Genomic DNA, 23,187 nt, shown 5'->3' on the forward strand with positions numbered 1-23,187 from the left:
ACGGGAATAATCTTGGGAAAAACGCGGAAGAAAAGATGCCGAGGTGTCTGCGAATCACCGACGTGTGGTGCGGGTCGTTCCTGCGCCGCTGCATCTCCTGCCGTCGGAGCACCTCGCCCCAGCGGCGTCAGTCGCCTTCCAGCCTTCGCGCTGTGGGTGCGCGCCCAGCTGTGTCGGAGCGCACTGCAGCCTTCTCGCTAGCGCAGCGCTGCTGTCCCAGCACGGAACGACTTCCCACACAGCGACACATCCGAGATGAGGACTGAGAGACCCAGAAGTTGAAACCTGTGCCGAGCATTAGCACGAAGCTGGAGCCTCGTGGTGCCGTCAGCCAGAGCCACAGCCTGGCCCGAAGCCACCGCTCCTCTCCAGCCTCCTCCCCACAGACACCGCGGATTCCAAACGAAGGCCCGCCGCGACCCCGGGCTGCTCTGTGCGGGGGGAGCGTAGCAGCTCCGCGCCCGCTGTTAACAGCTCCGATCGATTCCGGCCCATACGCCGCACGTTCTGTTCTCCAGCAGCCTCAGCTTTTCAAAAGCGCAACCAACACTTATTTTCCTGCAGTTTTAAGGCTGAAAACTGACACGAGAAACGTCTTGCTCAACAGAGAACTGAATTTTCAGTGCAGGACTGATAGTAGCTAAAAATAAAACAGTAGCTAGAGTATAAATATTTAATATAAATCTTTATGATTCTATATACTAGAAATGATAGCAGAAAAAAACACAAATTTGTAGAACATTGGTTCTCTTCCAATTGTATTTTACAAGATTCAGCCTATCAGTACAATGACATTTTTGCAAGTATAAAAAAAATAAAGCAAAACAATATTACATTACACAGTCAAGACAACCAAAATAGTGATGTGCTTAACAGAACCTATACAAGTCAATCCTTACCAAGCCTTCCTTGCTTGCTTCCAAACAAAGAAGTTGCTGTCTTTTTTTTTAATTTATATATATCTTTTTTGTTTGTTTTTTACAAAATGATGACTACTAGCTAAGAAAACAATGCATCTACGCTACTTCTCATCAGCCATTTATCAACTTGTTAACCATTTTATTTAAGCATCAGAAATCCAAGATGCAAATCTGCAATGACACAGTTTTGGCCTGATCAGATCTTTGAGAACAGTCCTTTAATGTCTCTGAAGTACACAACGTTGTTCTGCAGCGGAACGACTTCAACGTGGCCATTACATTCCCACAAAAACCATCTTCCCGTGAGCCTTCCTGCAGCAGCCCTAACCGACCTCGGGCAGCACAGCACGGCGACCCCAACGAGCAGCTCCTGCTCGGGCCCAGCGCAGCCCTGGGGACAGAAGCGCCATCCCCAGGCAGAGGAGGGAGAAGCGGCCGTCAGCACCGCGCTGCTGCCGAGGCGCCACCTGACTCTCATCTTTTCGTTTTATTGTATGGGGCTTTGATAATGAGATTAAAGAAGCTCAATGGGGTTGGCTGAACCACCTGCCTGCTCTGCTGCACAAATCCACAGAAGTCGTTTCCCCATAAAAAGAACCAGTACTTAACTTGAAATTCTACTTACAGCGGAAGACGTTATTTTAATGAAATAGCAATTAGTTTCTCGTTGCACTTCTTGAAACAAACCCAACAGCTGTGCTGATATCACACCAGTAGGTGCTTGGTCTTTCAATTATATTGCAAATGTTTACTTTTTGGCCTTGACTTCCCGAAATCCATTCCATTTACCTACACATACCAGATTAATTTCAACCATGTAAATATTAATTTTACACTGGAATTCTAGCTTTGTAAAGGTGTGCTCTCCAAGTCCTTCAAACAGAAGGGAGCACAGGATGGAGAGGAGACAAAGAAGGCACAGATAACTTTCCTAATTCCCCAAATTTAGGTGTGCTCAGTGCTAATCCAGTCCCCCAGTCAGATGAAAGGAGTGACAGCGAGGACACACCGAGTTCAGCAGCCACAATTCACTGATGTAGGCACCCCACCATGGATGGAGCTTTCCTCGGTTTCAGTCACATCTGTTAAGTTACAAATGCCATCATCTACCTTAATGTCTGCACCAACAGGCTGCGGCTGATTTACACAGAGAATAAAGGTAATGGTTTGCAATGCAATGCTATAAGGAAGTCAGAACCAGAAGGAAAAAAAAAAAATCAAGAGACATGGGTATTTGCTTGGATAGTAACACTCCTGTGTGTCCGGACAGCTTTCCTGACCAACCACCCAAGCTCTACCATTACAGGCTGCTGCAGACCACGGGCCCACATCACCACGCTGCTACTGGGAGGCAGGCTGATGAGATCTGCACTCACTCCCAGCCCCTCTCCTCGCTGGGCTCCATGCTTTGCCAGTTGTGCCAATCCACCTTGTGCCTAAAAAGGTCTCTGGAAGAGTCTGGGAGGGGAGAAGGTGCAGAATGAGAAGGATGCCTGCTTCCAACAGTGAGTGAGAGCCAACAGTTCTGCACTTACACATCTGGTTACTTCTAGTAACACATTTTAGTGGTCTGCTTAAAGAAGTGCCTCCTCACAGCACGCATTCAGCTGATACAACTCTTCCTATGGAAGATGTTTGATCAGGTCTTGAAACATTCAGGTTTTCAGATACATTTGAATAATAATGAAAAAAAATCTTCTTCCATAGAGATGGAAGGTGAAATGAACCAAAGGTAGAAAAGCAGCCAATAACGGAAGTACGAAATATTGTCGTTTTGCTGTCCAAAGGAAAAACACTCAAACCTAGAACAGAATACATACAAAGACATTCAATTAGCAAACATTGCCAGAATCAAGTCGAAGACCACAAATGAAACCACAGACAAAAATGAAACCATTAAGAACTTTGGAAATACGATGGTGTGTTTCCTAAACATACATAAAATGAGAATAAATGATACAGCTACACGATGAACTGCTCAAGCAGCACAGTTCTACATTCAACCTCAAGTAACAGCCGCAGCTGAGACAGCGCCAATTTCGGTCTGCACAATTTGATCCAGACTGAAGTCAAACAGCGAGGCCTCAGCCTCGAGGCTGATGGAAATCAAAGCCGAAGGAACAGAAGTTTGCTTCGTGCAAAGACTTGTTTTTATGCCAGAAGTCTTTGACATGGTTAGGAACTCGCATTTTGAGGAAGGCAGACTCATTCTGCAAAGTTCAGAATGATAAATATCAGACTTGCAGCACATTAAAGTATTAATATTTAATCTGTTTACTAAGCAGCCTCTGTAACTTTTGTTGTGCATCTATGTAGAACTAAATCCTCCAATTTACATTTCCATTTCCCTCACTGATCTGATAATCACAACACAGATACAGCTGTAAAGTGCAATGTATGCTTTGGTTTCCTTAACTAAAGAAAGCACTTCTAGAATGTTTTAGAGACGGGACGCGCGTGTCAGCACGGCATCGGACAGACGGCCGTCCCTGCTTACAGTCAGAGAACAGCTATGAGCTACTGAGCAAAGACGGGTTCCTTCTGGTAGCCTGGTGATGGGTAAAGCAGTCCTACGGTGTAAATTACTCCAAGAAATCTGGAAGAATTCCACGTTCAACAGGGATTCGCCGTTAAAACCAATTAAAAATCTCAGATTTAGATTTACATTTTAACGAGCAGCTAAAAAATAGTTGGCAAACCATGTAGCAATTCAAATACAAGCCGACCATTTTCAAACTCCATAAATATTTCCAGAACCATCTCATCAACATAAAAACAGGAGGAGCAGGGATGGTTACAGGCTCACACGGCTGCGCAAAAGCATATATAAAGGTAATGTTATGTACATTTTATTTCAATAAAGACATAAGACAAACAGTGTAAAGATGCCCAGATGCCCTAAAGATAAATACATTTAAAAGATTCTCATTAAAATGAATCTGTAGTATTTCTTTCCTGCAAGCAAAATACTTTTCTTTAAATACAAAAAAAAAAAAAAAAATCAGTATTCTGAATTGCAAATGTTTCCACTTTTTTGCAGAAAACCTGCCATGATGATTTTTTTAATGAATAAGGATTTTCCACAAAACAGGCTTGCTCTACATGCTAATCTCTTTAAACAGTTCAGTGACACAATGTGCTAGCTACATACACAACAGATAATATAGTAAGAAAACACTCAACCTGATGAAAAGTTAAAATCTTCATTAATACACTGGAAAAAGTTGACATAACTCATGCCTTTTAAAATCAAAAATACAAAAATTAAATGTTTTCCTAAAAAGATTTTCCTTACTTTAAGGACTCATTTGAAAATGAAGCTGCATGTAATTTGTACAATAAAATTGTACAAGTAAACAGGTAATATACATAAAAAATTAATTGACATACTTCTCAATTATCAGTTGTCCACCTTTAATTTCCAATACTGTACTTTCTTAACAAGCATACAAAATATCAAACTTCTCTTTAGAAAAAGTGCCGTTCTGTGACATCTTTTACACAAAAACAGTCTGAGCCTGTGGCATGTCAATGCAGTCGAGAGGCAAACACCCTAACTTTTACAAATTATACCTTCCATAAAAAGCTCCTCAACAGGAGATTACACGCCATTATAAAAATATCGACCTCTTGCAGCAGCTGCATTAGAGAACCACGGCTGAAAGACTATTTCCACATAGCATAGCGACCACCACGACGGCAGGCTGACGGCACAGCACCGCGCTCACCTCCTGCCGGGCGCCGCTCCAACGGGCCGCAGCGAGGAGCGGCGCAGCAGAGGCGGCGCAGCCCAGCAGCGCGTCCGGAACGCTGAGCCTGCAGCCCTCGCCGCTCGCGGAGCGGCCCCGAGGCAGCGGCGCTGCGACGCGTGGCGCCCGCGCGGACCAAGCTGTTCTCCCGCCACGGCTGGCATGCACAGGACAGCCTGAGGTATTCCTTGTCCACCGGTGTTTGTGCCACTGCAAGATACTGTCTGTCCGGAGCACGTGCCATCACAATGGTTTAAAATATTCTGAATATTAGTAATTCTTATATTCTTCTTATCTAGCCAGTCTCTCGATTTTTGAAAAGATTTCAACTACAGTAGAATATTACAGAAACAAAATATAAATGCGGGGTTTTTCTTTCTAAATGAAACTTACGTGGATTAAAACTAGAGAATATTTTTAAACAAATATACAGTATGCAGGCAGACGAAGCAGGAAAACGGCCATTCAACTGTATAATAAAAAACTAAGAAAATTTGGCTATTCCCAGAAAAACTATGAAGCGCCTCAACTAAAAGGAATGCATAATGAAATTCTAATCTAATACAGGTCAAAAGTGTAAAAAGGTTATAAACCTTAACAGGAAAAATAAAAACAACTTTTACTGGCCATTCCTGTTGAAATGAGAATCTCTAAAGTAACAGAAAAGTGGCTACAAACCCACTTAGAGCACCGAACAGAGAGAAAAGAAGACTCTTTTTTCAATCTCTGTTATATCATAAAATCCTGTGTTTCTACAGGTCAAACTGCTGGTGGCAGAAACAGAATTCTTTATAAACTGCAGATGTCCTGTACATAAAAAATTTCATCGGAGTCGCACTAGTTCTAAAGACTTTTCTGTTCTAGCCTACCTACTGCGTTGTACTGTATTGTACTGTTTGTGTTCAATCTCAGATATATAAAGTCTCTTTCTGTAACCCTTGATTATTGTTGGGCACCAAAGATAAGAAAAGCAAGACGGGGTACAAAAATGCAAAATTTCAACAGTAATGGCAATGTTTTGTTTCAGTCCAAAAGGGTCCTGCATTTTCTCCCCCTCCAGTAATCAGACCGAAGGCTTAATCCGGGGGTAGCAAGTCATGCAAGCGAAATCTGTCTCTGATGTGAGGCCGGACATCTTCATTCTGCAGGGAAAACACACGTGAGGGAGTCAGAAGAATGAACAGCTCTGCAGGTCGGACCATAGCAGGGCCAGCCTCCAACGGCTGTGCATTAATACAACAAACTGGAAGCTGTGAATGTTTCTAATTACAAGAGGCTCACAGGAACGTAACGTTCACAACAACTGAGGAATCGAATTATTTCCGTTTTAAGAATAAAGGCAGTATTTAATTCTACAAATTCTCCATTTCGTTATAATTTATGTCACCGTTTTCCAGTCTCTGATTGAAAGCACAGTTGGAAATGACGCCATTCTGCCTTCTGCTATGCAAACAAATCCCTGCACAACCTCTCCATTACTGCAGAGTAACGCCTTCCAAGAGGCGCCCGCGACTTCCAGCAGTCCGAATTTCAGCCTTAAGGCACGTGCTGCTGTTTGAAAGAACAAACAACGCGTCGGGCTGGGAGTTGTGAGGCTGACAAATAAAGGAGAGACAGACTTACCAGCTCTACAAGTTTCTCCAGAAATGGAATCAATTTTAGGAGTTCATTGTCATTTTTATCCATGAACCAGCTTTCTATAGGAATTCCATTGGAAAGCTAAAGTAAAAAAAACAAACGTCAACACATGACTTGACTTAATTTACCTAGAAACGTGACTTGTGAAATGACATTCTGGGGAAAAAAGCTTCCAAGCTCAAGTTTATTAATGCATAACCAAAGTTTGTACGAAAAATCACTCCTGCAATGACTCCCTCAATGACTTTGCATGAATCGTTGCAAAAACTTCCACATCAAAGCCGAAGCAGACCCAGCTGTAGAAGTTCTGCTGCGCTGAGAAGCGTTGCCAAAGCCTTACGATCCAACTACGCGCACCGGCTGAGCACTGGCTGCACTTTGTGCTAACGAGGGGAAGCCAACCAGGCTTCTGGCGCTCAGGCTCTCAGAGGCACTGCAGCCCGCGTGCTTTAGCAGTGTTACTCATGGTGCCACACGCCTGGAACAATCTAAGTCACAGAGCGCAACTTTATAGCAGTTATTGTAAGCAATTTTCACAAGTGGGAACCCAACCAGCCACTGTCCTAAGTTACTTCATTAGCACTAGAAAACTAATTCTGCAGAAGCGTCCAAGGGACAGTCTTAATAGACCTGGCAGCTTCTGGAGAAAAGCTGAACTGCAAAATAACACTGCCTGGTTACAGGTAGTTCCTAATGTAAGGGCAGGTTCACATTGGACTGATTCTTCACAAGAATCCAAAAAGAGCAAGGAAACCTGAGCGACTGGCTTTGTAAACCTGAACATCAGTGTGCTTTGTAAACTTAAATACAAAGCGTAACGCGTAGATGGAGTTTCACTGTCTTCCTTTGGAAAGATTTTCCCACATGGAGAAGCTTTGCTGACGGCAGCACACGTACCTGATAGGCAAAGGCTTGCGGTGAATTGTCAATGATGATCGTTTTTGAAAGATCTCTACCAAGAATGTTTAAATCCTTTATGTAATTTCCTTGTACACAGACACAATGCTCACGGAAAAGTCGATGCCTGCGATGAAATTAGAATACTCATTAATGAGAGAAACTGAACACCTACATGGCTTAGGGAAGAAGAGAAGCTGGTGCTGCCAAACGTTACCCACTCTTTTCCCTTCTTACCAGATTTCTAAAAACCGTCCCACGTTCTGAGCTTTTCACTGGTAAGATCAGCAGTTAACTTGATTTTATATTGATCAAGTTCTGCAGGCAACCGTTCTGTATTTAAGCAGGAAAGCTCAGCTCAGATGCAAGAAACATTTGTCGCCGTGGTGTCACCTTCTAACCCTTCTTGCAGATGGACTGACGGGGGATCCGAGATACTGAAACTATTTCACAAGGCCCAAAGCTCAGGGGTGAGATCTGCACTCCAACCAATTTACAGCATTTGTCCTTCCTGCTCTGCTCCCAACGCTGCAGCACACGCTGCAAAGCGCTGGGTGAAACGCTCTCCTTCTGACGTTACCTCTGTTGGCAATTAACCTATTTTCAGTTTTTAGAGCTTGAAAAAAGCCTTGAGGCCAAAACATTCCATCAACTTCTTCCTTTCCAATTAGTATATTCTCTTTTATTACTAATTAATTAGTAAATGGATTGGTAGAATAATAGAACTCATTAAAAAGAGCGGGAATAAAACAAATTTCATGAAATATCAGAATAATCGTAATTAAAAATCAATTGTGAACAGGATAGATTTCAGATTTTACAATGTAGTATTACAGTGCAGTTTCTTTAAAGCTGCTTGCATACGTAAGTGGAATTTTTAGAAGCTGTACGTAGCATGCTTACTACTTTCATGAAGGGGCTGAGTTCCTGATGTTGCTAAGGAAGAAAATAAGCTGATGCCTCAGCAGCGAATGAATTTATATATAGATTCTGAGTCACACGTGTGGAGTGCCTGACAAATCCACTGCGAGGCTCATGTCAGAACTCATCACGCCCTGATGTCAGCTTCTCAGAGGCACGTGACTCACAGCTACATTCATGCACCACACGCATTTCAGAGAATTTCTGAACATTCTTAGCATACTGCCTGCCTGCACGCTTTGTTACCTTTCCTGTTCACAGCACAGATAAAACTGCAGTCCTCAATCCTAAGTATCAGACCCTTGGAGGGAAAAACGTCACGTTACGGATGCACACGGAGGAGCAATACAGTACTTGTCTGTACATCCTGTCTGGCTGTGTGCTTCAGCAGGCTCAGGTGTTCCAGCAATATGACATCCCAGTGCCGAATTTACCGACCCAACATCAGCTGAGTGCAGTTCTTCATGTCCCTAATTAGAATGAATCCCTGAGAAATCCCCTCTGCACTTGCAGCTTTCCCATGCAGCAGTCTGCTTGCAGATGGGGACAACAAAGAAGTTCACCTGATAGGAGTCATTGTGTCTTAAGGCCCTGCTCTTGAGAAACATTAACCTCTTCCAAACAAAGCTCAGTATTAACAAAAGAAATGAAAAACCAGAATAACTCACAAATTATTTTGTGGCTGAGTAAGAAATAGCATTCATAAAGACAACTATAAAGAGATAGTCCCCTCATCTCTTAGGAAAGGACTTGTTTGCCCACAACAGCCATGGCTGCCATTTGGTATTTTACCTGACTAGTTGCTTTTTAGGGTCTAGGATATTCAGTAATTTGTCTGCGTACACCTTCTTAGAAGCAGTAAAAAGAATGATCTGCAGACAAGAGAAGAAAACAATAATTATTTTATGTATAAACACATGAAAATAATTTACAAATAAAATTCAAAGGCAATACTGAATTATTTTTACCTCATAAATCTGAGACATACGTTCCAGGAATTCTCGGAAGAACGGCCTTAACCGCACGTAAACCTGCAGCAGAGATGGACTTCATTAAAGGCTTCACAACACGGCAGCTGCCGCCCGCACTGTTAAGCATCGATTTGTACAGATTATGGCAGGATGAGTGTTATGAATTCAGGAGAAAGCAAATACTAATTTCCTACAGAATAACAATTCAATGAAAGCAAAATTAAATCAGCTCGAAGCCTAAGCAGCTAAAAAAGAAACCGCAATATGGCAAAATCAGGCATAACTAAAGAATGTGATAGAAATTATTTAAACTGTATTTAAAACTGGATAATTATTTGAAATATAAAGGTTAGATAACTTCTTGAGAAAATTGAAGCCAGCTGCTTTGATTCAACATTGTAAATCAGCCCTCAGCAGCTGGGCAGCATCAGCTCCAGGACTGGATAATGCATGCCAACGTAACAACAGCCTTCCCAATAACCTCCTTCTACCAAGAGTTGCACGCTGAATATGGGGGTGTCAGAAGGGGCAGAAATAACCCGAGCAACTGGCTTCAGCTGCTTCCAAAGCTCAGTTAATTCACGCACCAGAGAAGAACTGCACATACACTCAAATTATTCCCTGTGACAAAACAGACCCTGATAAGAGACACAGCAAGAGGTGATGCTGGCATCTCCTCTCGCTGTTCCTGAGCTCACAGTACAAGGCCTAGGCTGCACGGGGGCACTGCGTGGATCAATGGCTGCAGGGCAACGGCCCAACACCACGGCCCAGGTGAGGGCACACGTGGAGCACAGTGGTGGGGACACGCACCGAGGGGTGAACAACAACCTTATCGTACCTTACCTGTCTTCTTGATTCACAGACTGCCCACGTGTAGACTTACACAGCTTTGAGAAACGTTTCATTTACGTACCCAGAAAGAAAAGGGAGCGTGCTGGACTTGTATTTGAACCCAGTTAATTTCAGCTTTGCCAATTATTTTAACAACGGTTAGGAATCGGCTTAAGTTTACTTTCAAAAGTAAATCTCCAGTAAGGATCTGCATTAATTGAACTGAATTGTATCAAACTTATATGCAGACAGAAAGAAAGAAAAGAGGAGTGGTTTAAATAAATGCAGTTTCATATCATTAGCACAGGTGGCAACAGATCTTAGCCCTTTAAAGCAGGCATGTATTTCTAAACCAAGGGAAATTTCATTATTCAGCTTAACTCTGAATAAGGCTTTTATTACTTTCTTGAAGCATCTAAAGCCCTGAGTTAAGCCTGCAGAGTGACAAGTTACTGTGGTAACAAAAACTGCATTTTTTTTCTACACCAGGAGCACGCAGTCCTGTCACATCTGCTCACAGCATCGCCACACGTGCCGTGCTGAGATGCATTCACTGATGGCACAGCCAACATCTGCTCCCCTTCTCCCTGTGGGCAGCTCGCTGTCAGGATGCAGGTACCCCAGCCTGCCCACAGAGGACGGTTGGAGACACAGCCATGGGTTTCTGTGCTCCACCCAGCCAAGGCGCTCCTGAACAGCCAACTGTCTGCATGCAGAGCTGACAAGCGTGTCTTCATGCCATATGTCTCCTGATGGCACTGAAATCTTTCTGAAAATGACATCTCATTCAGCTCTGCTAAGGCAGTGAGCTTTTGCTCAAAGACTGGGTGAGTGGTTTCTCTCACCACGAGGACAAACGCAATGAAATAACTCAGCCTCCAGGTGAACCATTAAATAATATTCAAATTATCTGTGACTGCAAATTCAGTGCAAGTTGTTTGTCCTGCTCTTCCTCTATACAAGAGCAAGTAGCACTGCCAGCATCTTCTACAGGTGTAACCTGCAGTTTAAGGGAAAGCAAGCATTCTGTTGCAGATGCAAAGGATTGTTCTACTCGTGATTTTCCTGAGCAAATATTTTTCATACTGGGACCCAAATCTTACTCTTGAAAACTGAAAGCGAGTCACACGACATGAATGTTCTCACTGCACGTGGGGCAGTAGCTGCAAATAATGGTAAGCAAGCAGGATGATATTTGGTACAAAGTTTTCTTCAAGAGCTCAATTTCAAATTGACAAACCTGTTGTCTTTGATGGAAAAAAACACAGATGTCATTTCAGAACCAGGCTCTTTACCATCTCTTCTACTCTCCTAGCAACGACAGCAGGAAGCTATGTGCCAGTATTTCAACTCCTGCTACTATGAAAGCACTCAGTATCGAATTCATTGTTCATTTTAAGTCTGGACTGAGTTCTATTTATTTGTATCAACGGCCAGCTGAATGACTCTTAAAATCATTCAATTACATCAAAGAGCACTTATAATTGCTTGGGTTCCTCAAGTGCACGTGTTTTCTCTTTTCTTTTTCAGTTTGTTTAGTCTGGGATTATTACAGCATCTTTCAGTGTGCTCTGCTTTAGATTACTGACACATCCTTGTCAGTGTTTATCTATCTTAATACAACGGCTGTCTTCATATCTAAGAAGTTCAGGTACAAACACAAACAACAAGCCCAGGGAAAAGCGATTTCATTTCAGATGACGCATTTCTCGTTGTGCTTTATACACACATGGATATCATGGATGGCAAATTCATTGCTCTGCTTTGAGTGGTTTGTGGCACTGCGGCAGAGCAGAAGGCAATCAGATCCCCACCTCCAGCCAGAACCAGCCGAGAGAACGCCAGGTAAGCAGAGCAGAACCAAGTAACTAAAGCAGAACAGGACACACCAGCATTCCCCTTTCTCCCTCAGCTTCCTTCTCTTTTTGCATATTGCCCACGTCTTCCCACCAAGTTTGACTCCGGAGCTAAAAGGAAGGAAGGATTCCTGACCTAAGAGCAGACTGCTTTGTGGATGCTGCCCAGGACACCAAAGGCCTTCAGATATTTCAGAGGAACAGAGCAGAGAGTTCATAAGGAGAGCCAGAATTCACCAGCACCATTTGCCTCATTCCAGTACAGCAACGAAACAACTAAGTAGCCTTTAGTGACAGCAAGATGGAACGTTCCTAACGCCGCATTCCATGACCTACAACTCGCCCGTGTGCTGCCAGAACATCTCTCAGGATCACAGTCAGTACTGTGCAATAGATCAGTGAAGAGTTCTTAAACTGAAGAACTGAAACCAGCTGCCTTTGGCACGGCTCAGCGCGGAGGTACGCGCCCAGCAGTGCTGACATGAGCTGCTGGCACCTGGTGCCACACAACAGGAACCAAATACAGCAGAAACCTCCTGACCACGGAGGACAATATCCCAACAAACACACATTTCTCACAAAGATGAGCTGCTCACCGTGATGTGTCACAACATTGCAAATGGTAAAAAACCTCATTTTCAGTTGAAGAGATGAACATTCACTTTTTACTGTCAGATGCCAGGTAGTGCTTACTGGGTTTATTATTTATTAAAACTTCAGCTTCACTAATACTGTCTTTTCATTGAGTCCAGAACATAAACACTGGTATAATCTAGAGATTTTTCAACTGAGGAAACAGACAAATGTATGGTCTCAAAAACCTGAAATAAGCAAGCACAACTGCCCCCATCTTACAGATCTTTTTCCTTTTTAAATGGGAATCAGTGACTTTGTGACTCACCCAAAGATTAAAAAAAAAGCACGTCAGTGCTAGAACTGCGCTGTAACTTTTCAGTTAGAAGAACTCTGCTCTGTGCCCATGTGTCACATATTCTTTTCTGCACACTCCATGGTAAGTTCTGAGAAAAAGCTTCTGAACACTCAAGGCCTTATCTTCAAAAACTTTTTTAAAATAGGCTACCAGTCACTGAAACAAGCAGCAATGGAGCTGAGTTCCTGGCCTAGAAACTCGTTGCTCAGCTCAAGGCCGATGGAGTTTAGGCACACATTACCACAGCCTTCTCCAGCAGAACACAGTCTGACTCTTACTGTTGTCTTACTTTGCAGAGATCGGCTCTGGAGCATCTTCCTGAGAAAGCACCCGTTTATCATCACAGCAACAGTGCAACAGATGCCTTTAGAAGGGTAAGAATCAAAATGATATGAGCTCAGATCTACTTTTGCATTATTAGTCAGCCTTAGTGCAAGGAAAATCAGCCATTCAGACAGAAAATGCATACTGAGCTAGGTTTTACTCTCTCTTAAGAAAGTAATAAGTAATTGTCTAATATTTCTGAAAGCCTACACAGAAGTGGTAGATTTTCTGATGCTAATGAAAGCATCTTCAGCAATGCAACTTGCACACTAGGTATTGTTTGCAGCAGGCTTTATATATAGCAGCTTGCTGACTTAACTCTGCTGAGACAGCTCAGCACCTGCTGCTTTGTGGGCAACAGGAGTCACTTCCAAAATGAAACATGGAGATGGAATTCACACGGCACTCACTGGAGGCAATGGTGAACTGCTGAGCAAAAGACAGACACTGGAAAAGGCTGCTCACTGAAAGTACTAAAAAGGGCACGTGATATCCACAAACCTCAACTTGCACTACAGAAGATCATTTGTCTTTTTGTGTATTACACTCCAGTTAAACATCTTTAAAATATCTCTCCTGCTTATTAACTGTTACACAGCAAGAGGTGAATGCTGTCCAGAGCAATGTAAAACCAGGTAACCAGAACATAATGACCACAGTGTGCTCACAGCTGGTGGCTGACTTTCTGACTTTCTCAGACTCACAAGCAGCTTTTGTTCCTTTGTAATTCCAAGCTAGGCTCCAGAGAAAGCTCAGACAAAACTTATCTAGGACCCGCACAGCAACTTTACTGTACCCGTGTCTGTACAGCCCTTGATACAATGCTGTTAAATAAGCATTTACAAATACCATTGAGTCACTGTTTCCATTGACTTCAATTTCTTACAGATAAAATCCTGGTTAAACTTCAGCCACTCTCATTTAGACACACAACCACTAAAAGGATGGCAATTTAGAAGGAAAACACTCAAAGTCACACCAAGATCCCTCAAGTGAGGGAAGGAAAAAACCAAAGCTTTCGCCTTCCTGATTCTGTCAGCGATGTCAAGAACCTCTAAAGAGCGAATTCTAAGGCTCCTTCCAAAGTTCAGTCTGAAGCAAACTAAGCGTGGCTGTCACCAAATAAGAGATAAGAAATCCATGTTTAAAAATTATTTCAGCTTTTCAGATTCCAAGGTTTTTATATGCAACAGTGAAGAAAACATTTTTAAAATCAGGAAAAATACCTGGACAAGTGTCCTTTTAAGGTGCCTGATGACTGGCTCACTCTCCAAAGATACTACAGTGGGGTCCAATATCGTGCGAACTACATGGTGGGGAAGCTGATGCTACTCCCAGGCACATCCCACAAAAGGACCTGAGAACAACAGCCTGGGTCAGTGCAGCATCTTTGGTAGTTGCTGGAAGAGAGTTCCTCCTTCTCATGCTTGCTCCTCTGGTACGTCAAGGTAAAACACACGTAACTAACAATACCTCCTAAAGCAGAACAAAAAACTACATCTAGCAGTCTCCACAAGACAATCAAAGTCACTCTAAGCACCAAGCAGACTCTTTGGGAGTAAAGAGGTAGAACTAGCACTGGTGGAGGGCACAGCAAGACTAATGATCCAGACAGAAGCTAGTTAATCAGGCTTGGAAGATGTCTTCTTTATAGGAAGAAATGATCAACCAGTGAGAGCTGGTTTTCCATATGAAGGGAAGAAAATTAACAGTCCACGAGAAGCTGCACCCAGGAAATAATGCTGGCTAAACTTTCAGTGTTTCTGCCTCCACCTGCTGGCAAGGAGAAATGTTGCTGCTGAAGATTGCTGCTACAAAGACCATTTACACCTTCTTAGCAATGATTGTTTACAATTGGAACCAGCGACCGACATTACCACGTTGTGGCATTAAGCAGTGCTCCACAGTATCTCTGACAGCATAATCCACCCTGCAGGATTTGACACCCGCAGTTCGTAACCCCGACAAGTTGTTATATGCCATACACTTACTTATCTCTTCAGACAGGACCATAACAAATATACACAGCAAGAATTCACACGTTAAATAAAAGGTACATACATATGCAAGCTAATTACCTGGTAAATGACATCTTGAAAAAGAACTGGAAAAGTGAGTGCAGCATCTTCTAATTCATTCAGACTACAGTGCACTAATGTTTCATCCTAGAAAAAATCAGAAGATGGTATGTGAGTAAGAAAAAATTATGAGAACAACGTTGAAAATAAGAGCAGTTGTCCAGACGTTCCTTTTAAGGTAAGCTTACTTAGTCTGGAACACTTCTGTGCTAATGCTGTCCTGATAGCGTCCTTTCATTGTTATTGCAATTAAAAACAAATCACTTAGAATTGCGTGGTAGCGGCATAATTAAAGGTGGTCTTCTAACTTTGCAGCTCATCCTTTACTCAGATGAAATGCACAGCCACCACTGTGAATCATCTGCCCGCTGCTGCGGCCGCTAGAGGACACAGCGCCTGGCAGCGGTGTCTGAAAACACTTCAAAACAGAGAGACTTCAGGAAATCATTCTAAAGACAGATTTATTTTCCATAAATCTTTTCAACAGCGGCCGAACAACAATGTTGTAACAGTTCAAAGATTCATTCCTGGTCCATTTTGATGCAAGCATACGAAGCTAAATTTTTCCATTTACTAAAATGGAAATCAAATGCTGTGCATCTCCTGCTTTTGCTTTGTGTTTCTAAAGACACTTACCAAGTCTAAAACTAATGAAAATTCTGGTGTGCTTCTTGTTTTCAGTGGAAGAGCTGGCTTCCTGTTCAGTTGTTCTTCTGTTAGTGGTGGAACATGTTTGATGAAATAGTATCTGGAACGAATACAGATTTTGTTGTAGAAATGTATATGAATTATTAAATTGGTGTAGTTTTAGCCCAAGTAAATATTTAAAATACTGAAGGCCACATAAAAATAATTTAAACGACAAAATATATATATATATCAATTTGTATTTGCATCAAATTGAGAGATTGTGGACTTCATTACCATAATAAACAAAAATGTAGCAACTCAAATAACAGTTCATTAATGCAATACCCAATGTGATCATTTTCATACTTCAAGCACAAATATCAGCACTTACGGATCAAAGACTTCCCAGTCTTCTTCATAGGTGGCTTCTGCATGAGCTGATGAGTAGCCACTGTCTGGAGATACTGGTGCTAAAATTCAACGAAAATGACCAAAGCAAAAATAAAACAAACAAAAAATGACACAAGAGCTGGTCTTATTAGTGAAGCTTTTAAAAGTGAGAATTTGCATTTTACACCCGAATGCTTCAAACAACAGTGAAAAAATCTCCCTTCAGCCCCACTTGCCAGTCCCCCCCCCACCTTCCTGAACAGCCTGCACATCTTCTCACCACGCCTCCTCAGAGGTGAAGCCCTGCCACCCCACAGAACTGCAGGACCTGGACAGATGCAACTGTCCACGCTACAAAGCAAAGCATCCATGCACTGAGGGCTGCCTGGGTGCACATCCCACCACCCAGCGTTTGTTGGGGAGTTTTTGCCACAGAGAAACATCAGGCCAGGCAGCCCTCGGGAGGCAGCACAAACCTTTCAGTCTGCAGCTCATTCCCAGCCTGCAGTGCCCATCAGAGCAAGGCATTGGGAGCTTTAGATGCAGACGGGGCGAGCTGATCACAGGTCCACACTGGATCACACATCAGCCCTTTACTCAGAGCTAAAATATACTCTCTTCAAAGTAGTTCTCACAAATCTCATACGCATCAGCTACCAGCATTTTCAGGATCCAGCAAAGATTTAGGTAACTGTAAAGTAGTTGATGTGGGCCCTGAATTTTATGGACACTATTTTTGTCCAAAAAGACTTGTGAGGAGTCTTCTGAAGAAAATCTGGATGATTAAAGTAGGATCTTTAGGTTTTAATCATCCCAACATGTCATTCTAGTGTAAGGTACTAAAATGTCACAATTTTCTTTCACGATCAGCAAGTCTAGGGTATGCATTTTTAATGTGTGTGTGAAGGGGAGTAAACAGTAATAAAAGTGTCTTTCTTCTTCAATGTCTGTTTTCATTTGAAGAAATGTCAAGAAGTCGACTAAGTTATACTGAAAATACATGAGATTTGCAAAAGCTGTGTCTCTGATGCATAAAAATGTTCTGTCTGTTGAACATAAGAATTGATAATGCTGCTTACAGGCTTTAAGCAAACGTGAAATATTCATATATAGGAAATACTGGCACTAGATCTTCTCTAAGGGTGCTAATTACCTACAGCCTCAAGAGCTGAGTGAAACACGAGCACACATTTCTTACCTGTAAGTGGTGGCAGGTCACGATCATTTGTTTCTTCTACTTCTTCTAAACCATTGTTGACAGCAGATCTGACCTGCACTGCCTGGCTAGTGTAAGCTGCTCCATTGGTTGACGTTGCAGTACTTGTAGTAATCTCATCTACCTGCTCCATATCAAGCTGTTTGACTATTTCTTCAGCCTCAACAGCTTGTCCTGGAGAATCCGATCCTGATGTTCCTGAATTAAGGTGACAGCAGACACACAGTCACTATCTTTACACCTAACAGAACTGATCGGCATCACAAAACACCAAAAAATGCTTCAGAATAACTGAAGACAGCTTTATCTGATTCATTTTACAAAAATAAGAACCAAAAGAACCATGACAAATGCCTGTGTCAGACAAGGAACTTCAGAGCGGTTCTTTATTTTACTTTTCCAATAAAAAGCACCCTGCTAAGTACCTACACTTCCAAAAGAAACGTTCTAATGAATATGAGCTTAATCTTCCTTTTATTAATAATAACCCTTCAAAGAATTGGGAAGGAGGTCCTCTCCAAAAGTAGTGATTTCTGGTTTGAAAACTGGAATGAACAGCAACACGTTCATATTAAAAAACAGAACAAAACAAAAAACCATCATTCTTAGCTTTAAGACTACAGGCTTCCAAACATTGCTTACCATTTTTATTTGCTGGTGAAAAAAAATTGAAGACGGGAGAAAATATGGTTCCCAGTAACGTGGTTCGCGGGGGGCTGCCAGTGGCAGGATTATCTTCCAATTTCCCATTCTGCTTCACATGTTGGTTTGTCATTTCGTAACTTCCAGCTTCTGCAAAACAAGAGTTATGCAGTGTAGGACCACGCTGCTCTTGCACAGTTACAGCCTCTCTCATATTGCTATTACTTTCACTACAGGAAAGTATACATGCTCTCCTTGGTCGGCAAAAACAAAAGGTTAGCAATTCAGTGTCAGCACAGGAATCACCTCAGCTTCACACTTCAAATGAGGAAGCAGTAATTTTTCATAAGAATTGTGTTACAGATGAACTAACAGAAGCTTTAACCCTGTGCATGTGCTTGATGATGGCAGTTTTTAAAATGCTGCACACCCATTGCAACAAGCACACAAATGCAATTATCAAGTAAAATAATTCTTAGCTGTTACCAAAGATAACAAAGACAACAGAATTAAATAAATCCTCCTGTTACAACAACGTAGCACGTAACAATGAAGGCTTTCTATAAATGTGCACATGAAGTACACCCTACAACTAAGAGCTGCTGTCTCGTGGGTGAGATCCAAGACATCACTCTGAGCCCAAAACAAGAGGAGTTATTTACTTTGCAGTAACAAGTCTTTGAGATGTCTGTCCATATGGACATAAGCAAATGCATTTCGTGCACATAAGCTGGGAACTCAGCTGAGCCTGATGGAGCTGCACAAGTACTTCACACTTCTTGTCATTTTTACACGAAGCGCAGGGTGTGTGAGCTGCAACTCAGTGCTCCATGCTACCGACCATCTTTACTAACAGCTCCGTGTGCTCACGACAGCAACGTGCCCTCAGTGCACACGCACACCTCACACCATGGCATTCCAGTGAACAGCTCCTCCTTCACCTCTCAGCAGGCTGCATGCATCACACTGTGAGTGCGTGCACAGCCATTATTTCTCAGACAAAAAAAAAATTAATGAGCAGCAGTAAATACTCCCAAAATCATGTTACACAGACATCTGACAATAACCAAGCAGGTAATCCTCTCACTCTGTATCCCTCCCATCACTGAAGTCACTCATTTGGAGCTACTGATTTTAAAAACCTTGTTAGAATATGAAACTTGGCAAACGCCAGACAATGGATTCCAAACGTACTGGAGCACTGACAGGCAGCACAAACACATGAAGACTTGTTTCCTTAGGAAAAGCAGCCCAAAAAATGCAGGACTTTTTTCTTTTTTTTTTTTTAAGACAGATCTGGAACCACAGCTGACACCTCAATTTTCCTTGAATATTTTATCTGACACAAGTATCTCAGCCTGTCATTATAAGAGGTACTAAAAAGACAGTTTTCACAATGAGGTGATCAAACACTGGCACAGGGGAATCTCCACCCTTTGATATATCTGGAACTTGACAGGCCCAGGCTCTGAGGAACCCACTGGAACTTCAGTCAGGGCTCTCCTCAAGTTGGATGGACCTTGCTGGGGGAGAAGCAGCAGGCCTGGTGCTGACAGCCTTCAGGGGTCCCAGCCCATCTGCATTTTGATATGGCTCTACAACAGAAGCCTGTCTACACGTTTGACAAGAGCTTTCCATCTCTAAGGAATCCTGGTTACTATGGCAAAGGTGCTGAGTTGGGAAATATTTCGCTGCTTGCGAGAAAATGGAAGAAGAGCTAAATAAAATAATTATTAATGGCTCTTCTTTCTGTAAAAAAGCAAGAGTTCCAGTCAGCTGATTATTACCATACACTGACATGGTTCTTACAAAGATTATGTTACTTATCACATACATCCATTTTAGCTTGCACTTACAGTCACAGAAATCTTATTTTGCTACCCTGAGTTCAGCCTTGCTACTGCTGAGGTCAATCACAAAGCACTTTGTAACCTTTAGCAATGAAGAAGTGTCCTGTATCAGTTACCAGCTGGAAGAGTCACCGCTCACACGTCACAGCGCACGATTGGAATATTTACAAACCTCCATTCACTTGACCTTTCCGTCTGACTCGAGAGATCTGTTTATTAGGCTTTTCTCCTGTTTGAGGTGTGGACGTGATCAAGTTGTTATCTATATCCCGTTCAATTCTACTTCTTTTTGCAGGATTTTCTCTTTCTTCCTTAAAACAGAAAAGGGGGAAAACAAACACACTGAGCAGTGCCTCTTTTCTCCACTGAGCACTACAGAGCAGTCGCTGTTAGGGCAGGTTCCACAACAGACACACTGGTTGTCCCACGTGTGCATCTGACCAGCTGGGACTTCCAACTCATTTCAACTGACACAGCTCAAGGTACACAGCAAGGTATTGGGAGTGAAAATTGCACAGCAGAAATTCCAAGGACCACAATTGCCTTTAAATACTGTTTTAATGGATAGCAAATTTATAATTATTTCACTGCTGTGGAGTTAGAGAAGCGTAGAAACAGGACAATAAAATGGTAAGAAAATGGATTTCTCTAGCAGTTCGAATGTAAAGGAAGAAAACTGCCCAATAACATCCAGCATAACATTTCCCATCGTGCCCCCATACAGAACAGTTTGCAAAGCTGCACACAGGGACATACCTGCTAGTGCTGACTGCGTGTCACAGCACACGGCAACACACAGCTGGTGCAAACAGACAGGAAGGGGATGGGACCCAACCATCCTCTTTACCTCTAAGTAAACTACTGTTCTCCCCTGTGACACGTGGGTGGTATAGAATGAACCATTTCTGCACGTCTTCTGTGCACTGCTGTGTTTGTAGGCACAGCTACTTAAGACAGGTCTCTTCCCTTTGTTCCCCCATCTGCACCTCAGTACAGCAGCAATCCAAACTCTAAAGCATGACCACACAGACTGCATTGAAAGGTAAGGTGTGAGATAAAGCAAAATAAATGCAATTAAATACAAAGGTAAATAACAAGGGCATTGAGCACATAAAGGTGAATTAAAATTTCAATTCTAGAATTACAAAGTTACCTTTCTCAGAGCAGCAGTTTCACATAGTTCAAAAGAAAGAGAAAAGTAGCTTGCTTGCTCCAAGAAATAATTAAATTGATCCTTCAGAAAAACCCATCTAAAGCCCGTGCTAAGAGTGCAGCACCCAAAGTACTGGCAGACATGGAGGTGCACAGACCCCTGTAGGGAAGATGGTGTGTGTGAACACCTCCAATCCCAAAAGCTCCCACTGGCAATACCTTCATGACCAAAGCACCTTGGTGACAATGGTCTGATTACTGCCACATACAATTAATAATATCATATATACCATACATTCATAAAGTGAGAGAAAACAGATGGCTCAGTGAACACATAAAAGAGCAGCAGAGCACCTCATCTTCTTGGTCATGTGTACAAATTCAACAGGGGGGAAAAAAAGGGAGAAATGAATTAAGTTATAAAAGCAATCCTCTGCCCTTCACACAACACCTAGCAAAGGGTACTGCCCCACTGCAGGGAAGAGGCTGTGCCAGGGGGAGGGCAGAGGGCAAAAACCACAAGAAACAAGCCCCAAAGCACTAATAAACACTGATGTAATGTGAGCATCAATCTCAATCAGTAGGCGAGGAGAGCCTGACACGATCACAAACAACCCTGCCAGAGTTCAAGTGGTCTGTTGCTAGAATTTAAAGATGAAATTACATACAAGGCAGTAATTCTACTTGGTTCCTACAGTGAAAGTTTCATTGCACAGATACATAGTTAGATGCACCTATTAAGTGCTCGCTGAACTTCACGTGTATGAATTATACGATCTATTCAGTACAGCCCCTTATTATTGGTAACTGTGCCATAGGAACGTGGCAGTGCCACACCACCATGAACCACTCGTTCACTTGGGCTAGGTTTTCAGGAAGTTTGTATGGATGAATGAAAGGCCTAAACTGGGCCAGAAAGTCCTGACAGCACACGCAGTCATTTGTGACAGTGCTACAATTCCCCACATCAAACAAGCTTGGTGTAATGGCAAATTCCACAATATTTCCCAGGTTCTGAAACTTCAATATCTTAGCAGTGTTTGCTGTACACTTACTGGTCTTTCTGGTGCATCACATTTATTGTCTTACAAATAAACTCTACTTCATGTTCCACAACTACTCTTGTCTTCCACAGGGGCTGTGATTTGGACCCCAGCAGAACCCAGCAGCCACAGGGCAGCCTCTCATTTCCCCAAGGGAAAGGCATTACAGTTCTTTCGGTTTTGTTTGCTGGAGGGATGCTCCCAGTAAGCCACCTAAACCACTTCAGATAAACGAGTCACAGCTATCAGCAACATCGTCGAGATACGCGAGCTCTGCAGACACGGCCATAAATCCATATCATCTCTGCAGAGACTGAGATCTTAACATACCCACAAACGACCTGCTATGCAAGTTGCACACATGCACTATCTCAAGAGTCATAACGTTTCCATGGCAGCCAGAAGACTACTTTGTTAAGTCATTAGCGCTTTGGAAGATAGCCCGGCAGTATCAATATCGCGCCGTGCTGATGCCACTGGAGCCACTCCAAGTCCTGCTGCAGACACAGGAGAGGACGTGAAAGGGAACAGAAGGAAACGTGGACATTTTACTTCTTAAAAAAGCTGTCAACAAAGGAATGAGACGTAATTCCAAGGTACGGGAGAGAGAAGTCAGCAATTTAAAGAGACAAAGAAAACGGGAGATTTCATCTTAAAATTCCTGTGTAAAACGTTTTGCTTATGTTTCAGCTTTTTGTTGCAGTGGTTTTGCAGCCAAAACGTCATACAGCCGTGCTCTGTAGATGCTCAATGTAAAATGGATTCGTTAGCCTGGTTTAATGACCAATGAAACGTAAATGGCTTCAATCAGTTACTTCTTATGAAGTGTTTTGGTCAGCACCTCAATGTTCCCACGATAAGTAATTAACACTTTAAAGATTAAATTCACAATATTTGTGACCATGTAAGAATATATTGTTACGGTAATTAAATGATTTCAGCTTCACCTTGTTACAAAGTTATCCTTTCAACACCTGGTTCAAAAAACAGATGCTGAGTTTGAATCCTTTTTGTTTTCCTAAACCATGCAGTTTATGACACCATATCTGATGTTTTATGACATTTGGTGCTTTCGGATTGTTTGTTTTCGTTTCTGCAACTCACGGCTACACAACGTCAGTATCAGATTGCTGGGACTGAGCGGA

At 42.5% G+C, this 23,187-nt stretch overlaps 1 protein-coding gene across 2 annotated transcripts in view; it reads right to left on the bottom strand.

Moving 5' to 3' along the window:
- Positions 1–4,770: 4,770 nt before the first annotated feature.
- Positions 4,771–23,187, bottom strand: part of CTDSPL2 (CTD small phosphatase like 2) — a 34,217-nt gene continuing 15,800 nt past the window's right edge. For both annotated transcript variants that reach the window (XM_042876135.1, XM_042876134.1), the window contains exons 3-13: positions 20,020–20,158; positions 17,998–18,147; positions 17,338–17,553; positions 16,141–16,219; positions 15,756–15,867; positions 15,120–15,206; positions 9,094–9,156; positions 8,918–8,997; positions 7,205–7,331; positions 6,293–6,388; positions 4,771–5,811 (exon numbers count right to left, since the gene is read on the bottom strand). In XM_042876135.1, coding sequence (XP_042732069.1) covers positions 5,746–5,811; positions 6,293–6,388; positions 7,205–7,331; positions 8,918–8,997; positions 9,094–9,156; positions 15,120–15,206; positions 15,756–15,867; positions 16,141–16,219; positions 17,338–17,553; positions 17,998–18,147; positions 20,020–20,158 — 1,215 coding nt within the window. In that variant the 3' untranslated portion in view covers positions 4,771–5,745. The remainder of the gene's footprint in view (positions 5,812–6,292; positions 6,389–7,204; positions 7,332–8,917; positions 8,998–9,093; positions 9,157–15,119; positions 15,207–15,755; positions 15,868–16,140; positions 16,220–17,337; positions 17,554–17,997; positions 18,148–20,019; positions 20,159–23,187) is intronic.

Source organism: Lagopus leucura, unplaced genomic scaffold (genome assembly GCF_019238085.1).
Source record: "Lagopus leucura isolate 7727_CA_CO unplaced genomic scaffold, USGS_WTPT01 Super-Scaffold_100015, whole genome shotgun sequence".
Taxonomy (NCBI): Eukaryota; Metazoa; Chordata; class Aves; order Galliformes; family Phasianidae; genus Lagopus; species Lagopus leucura.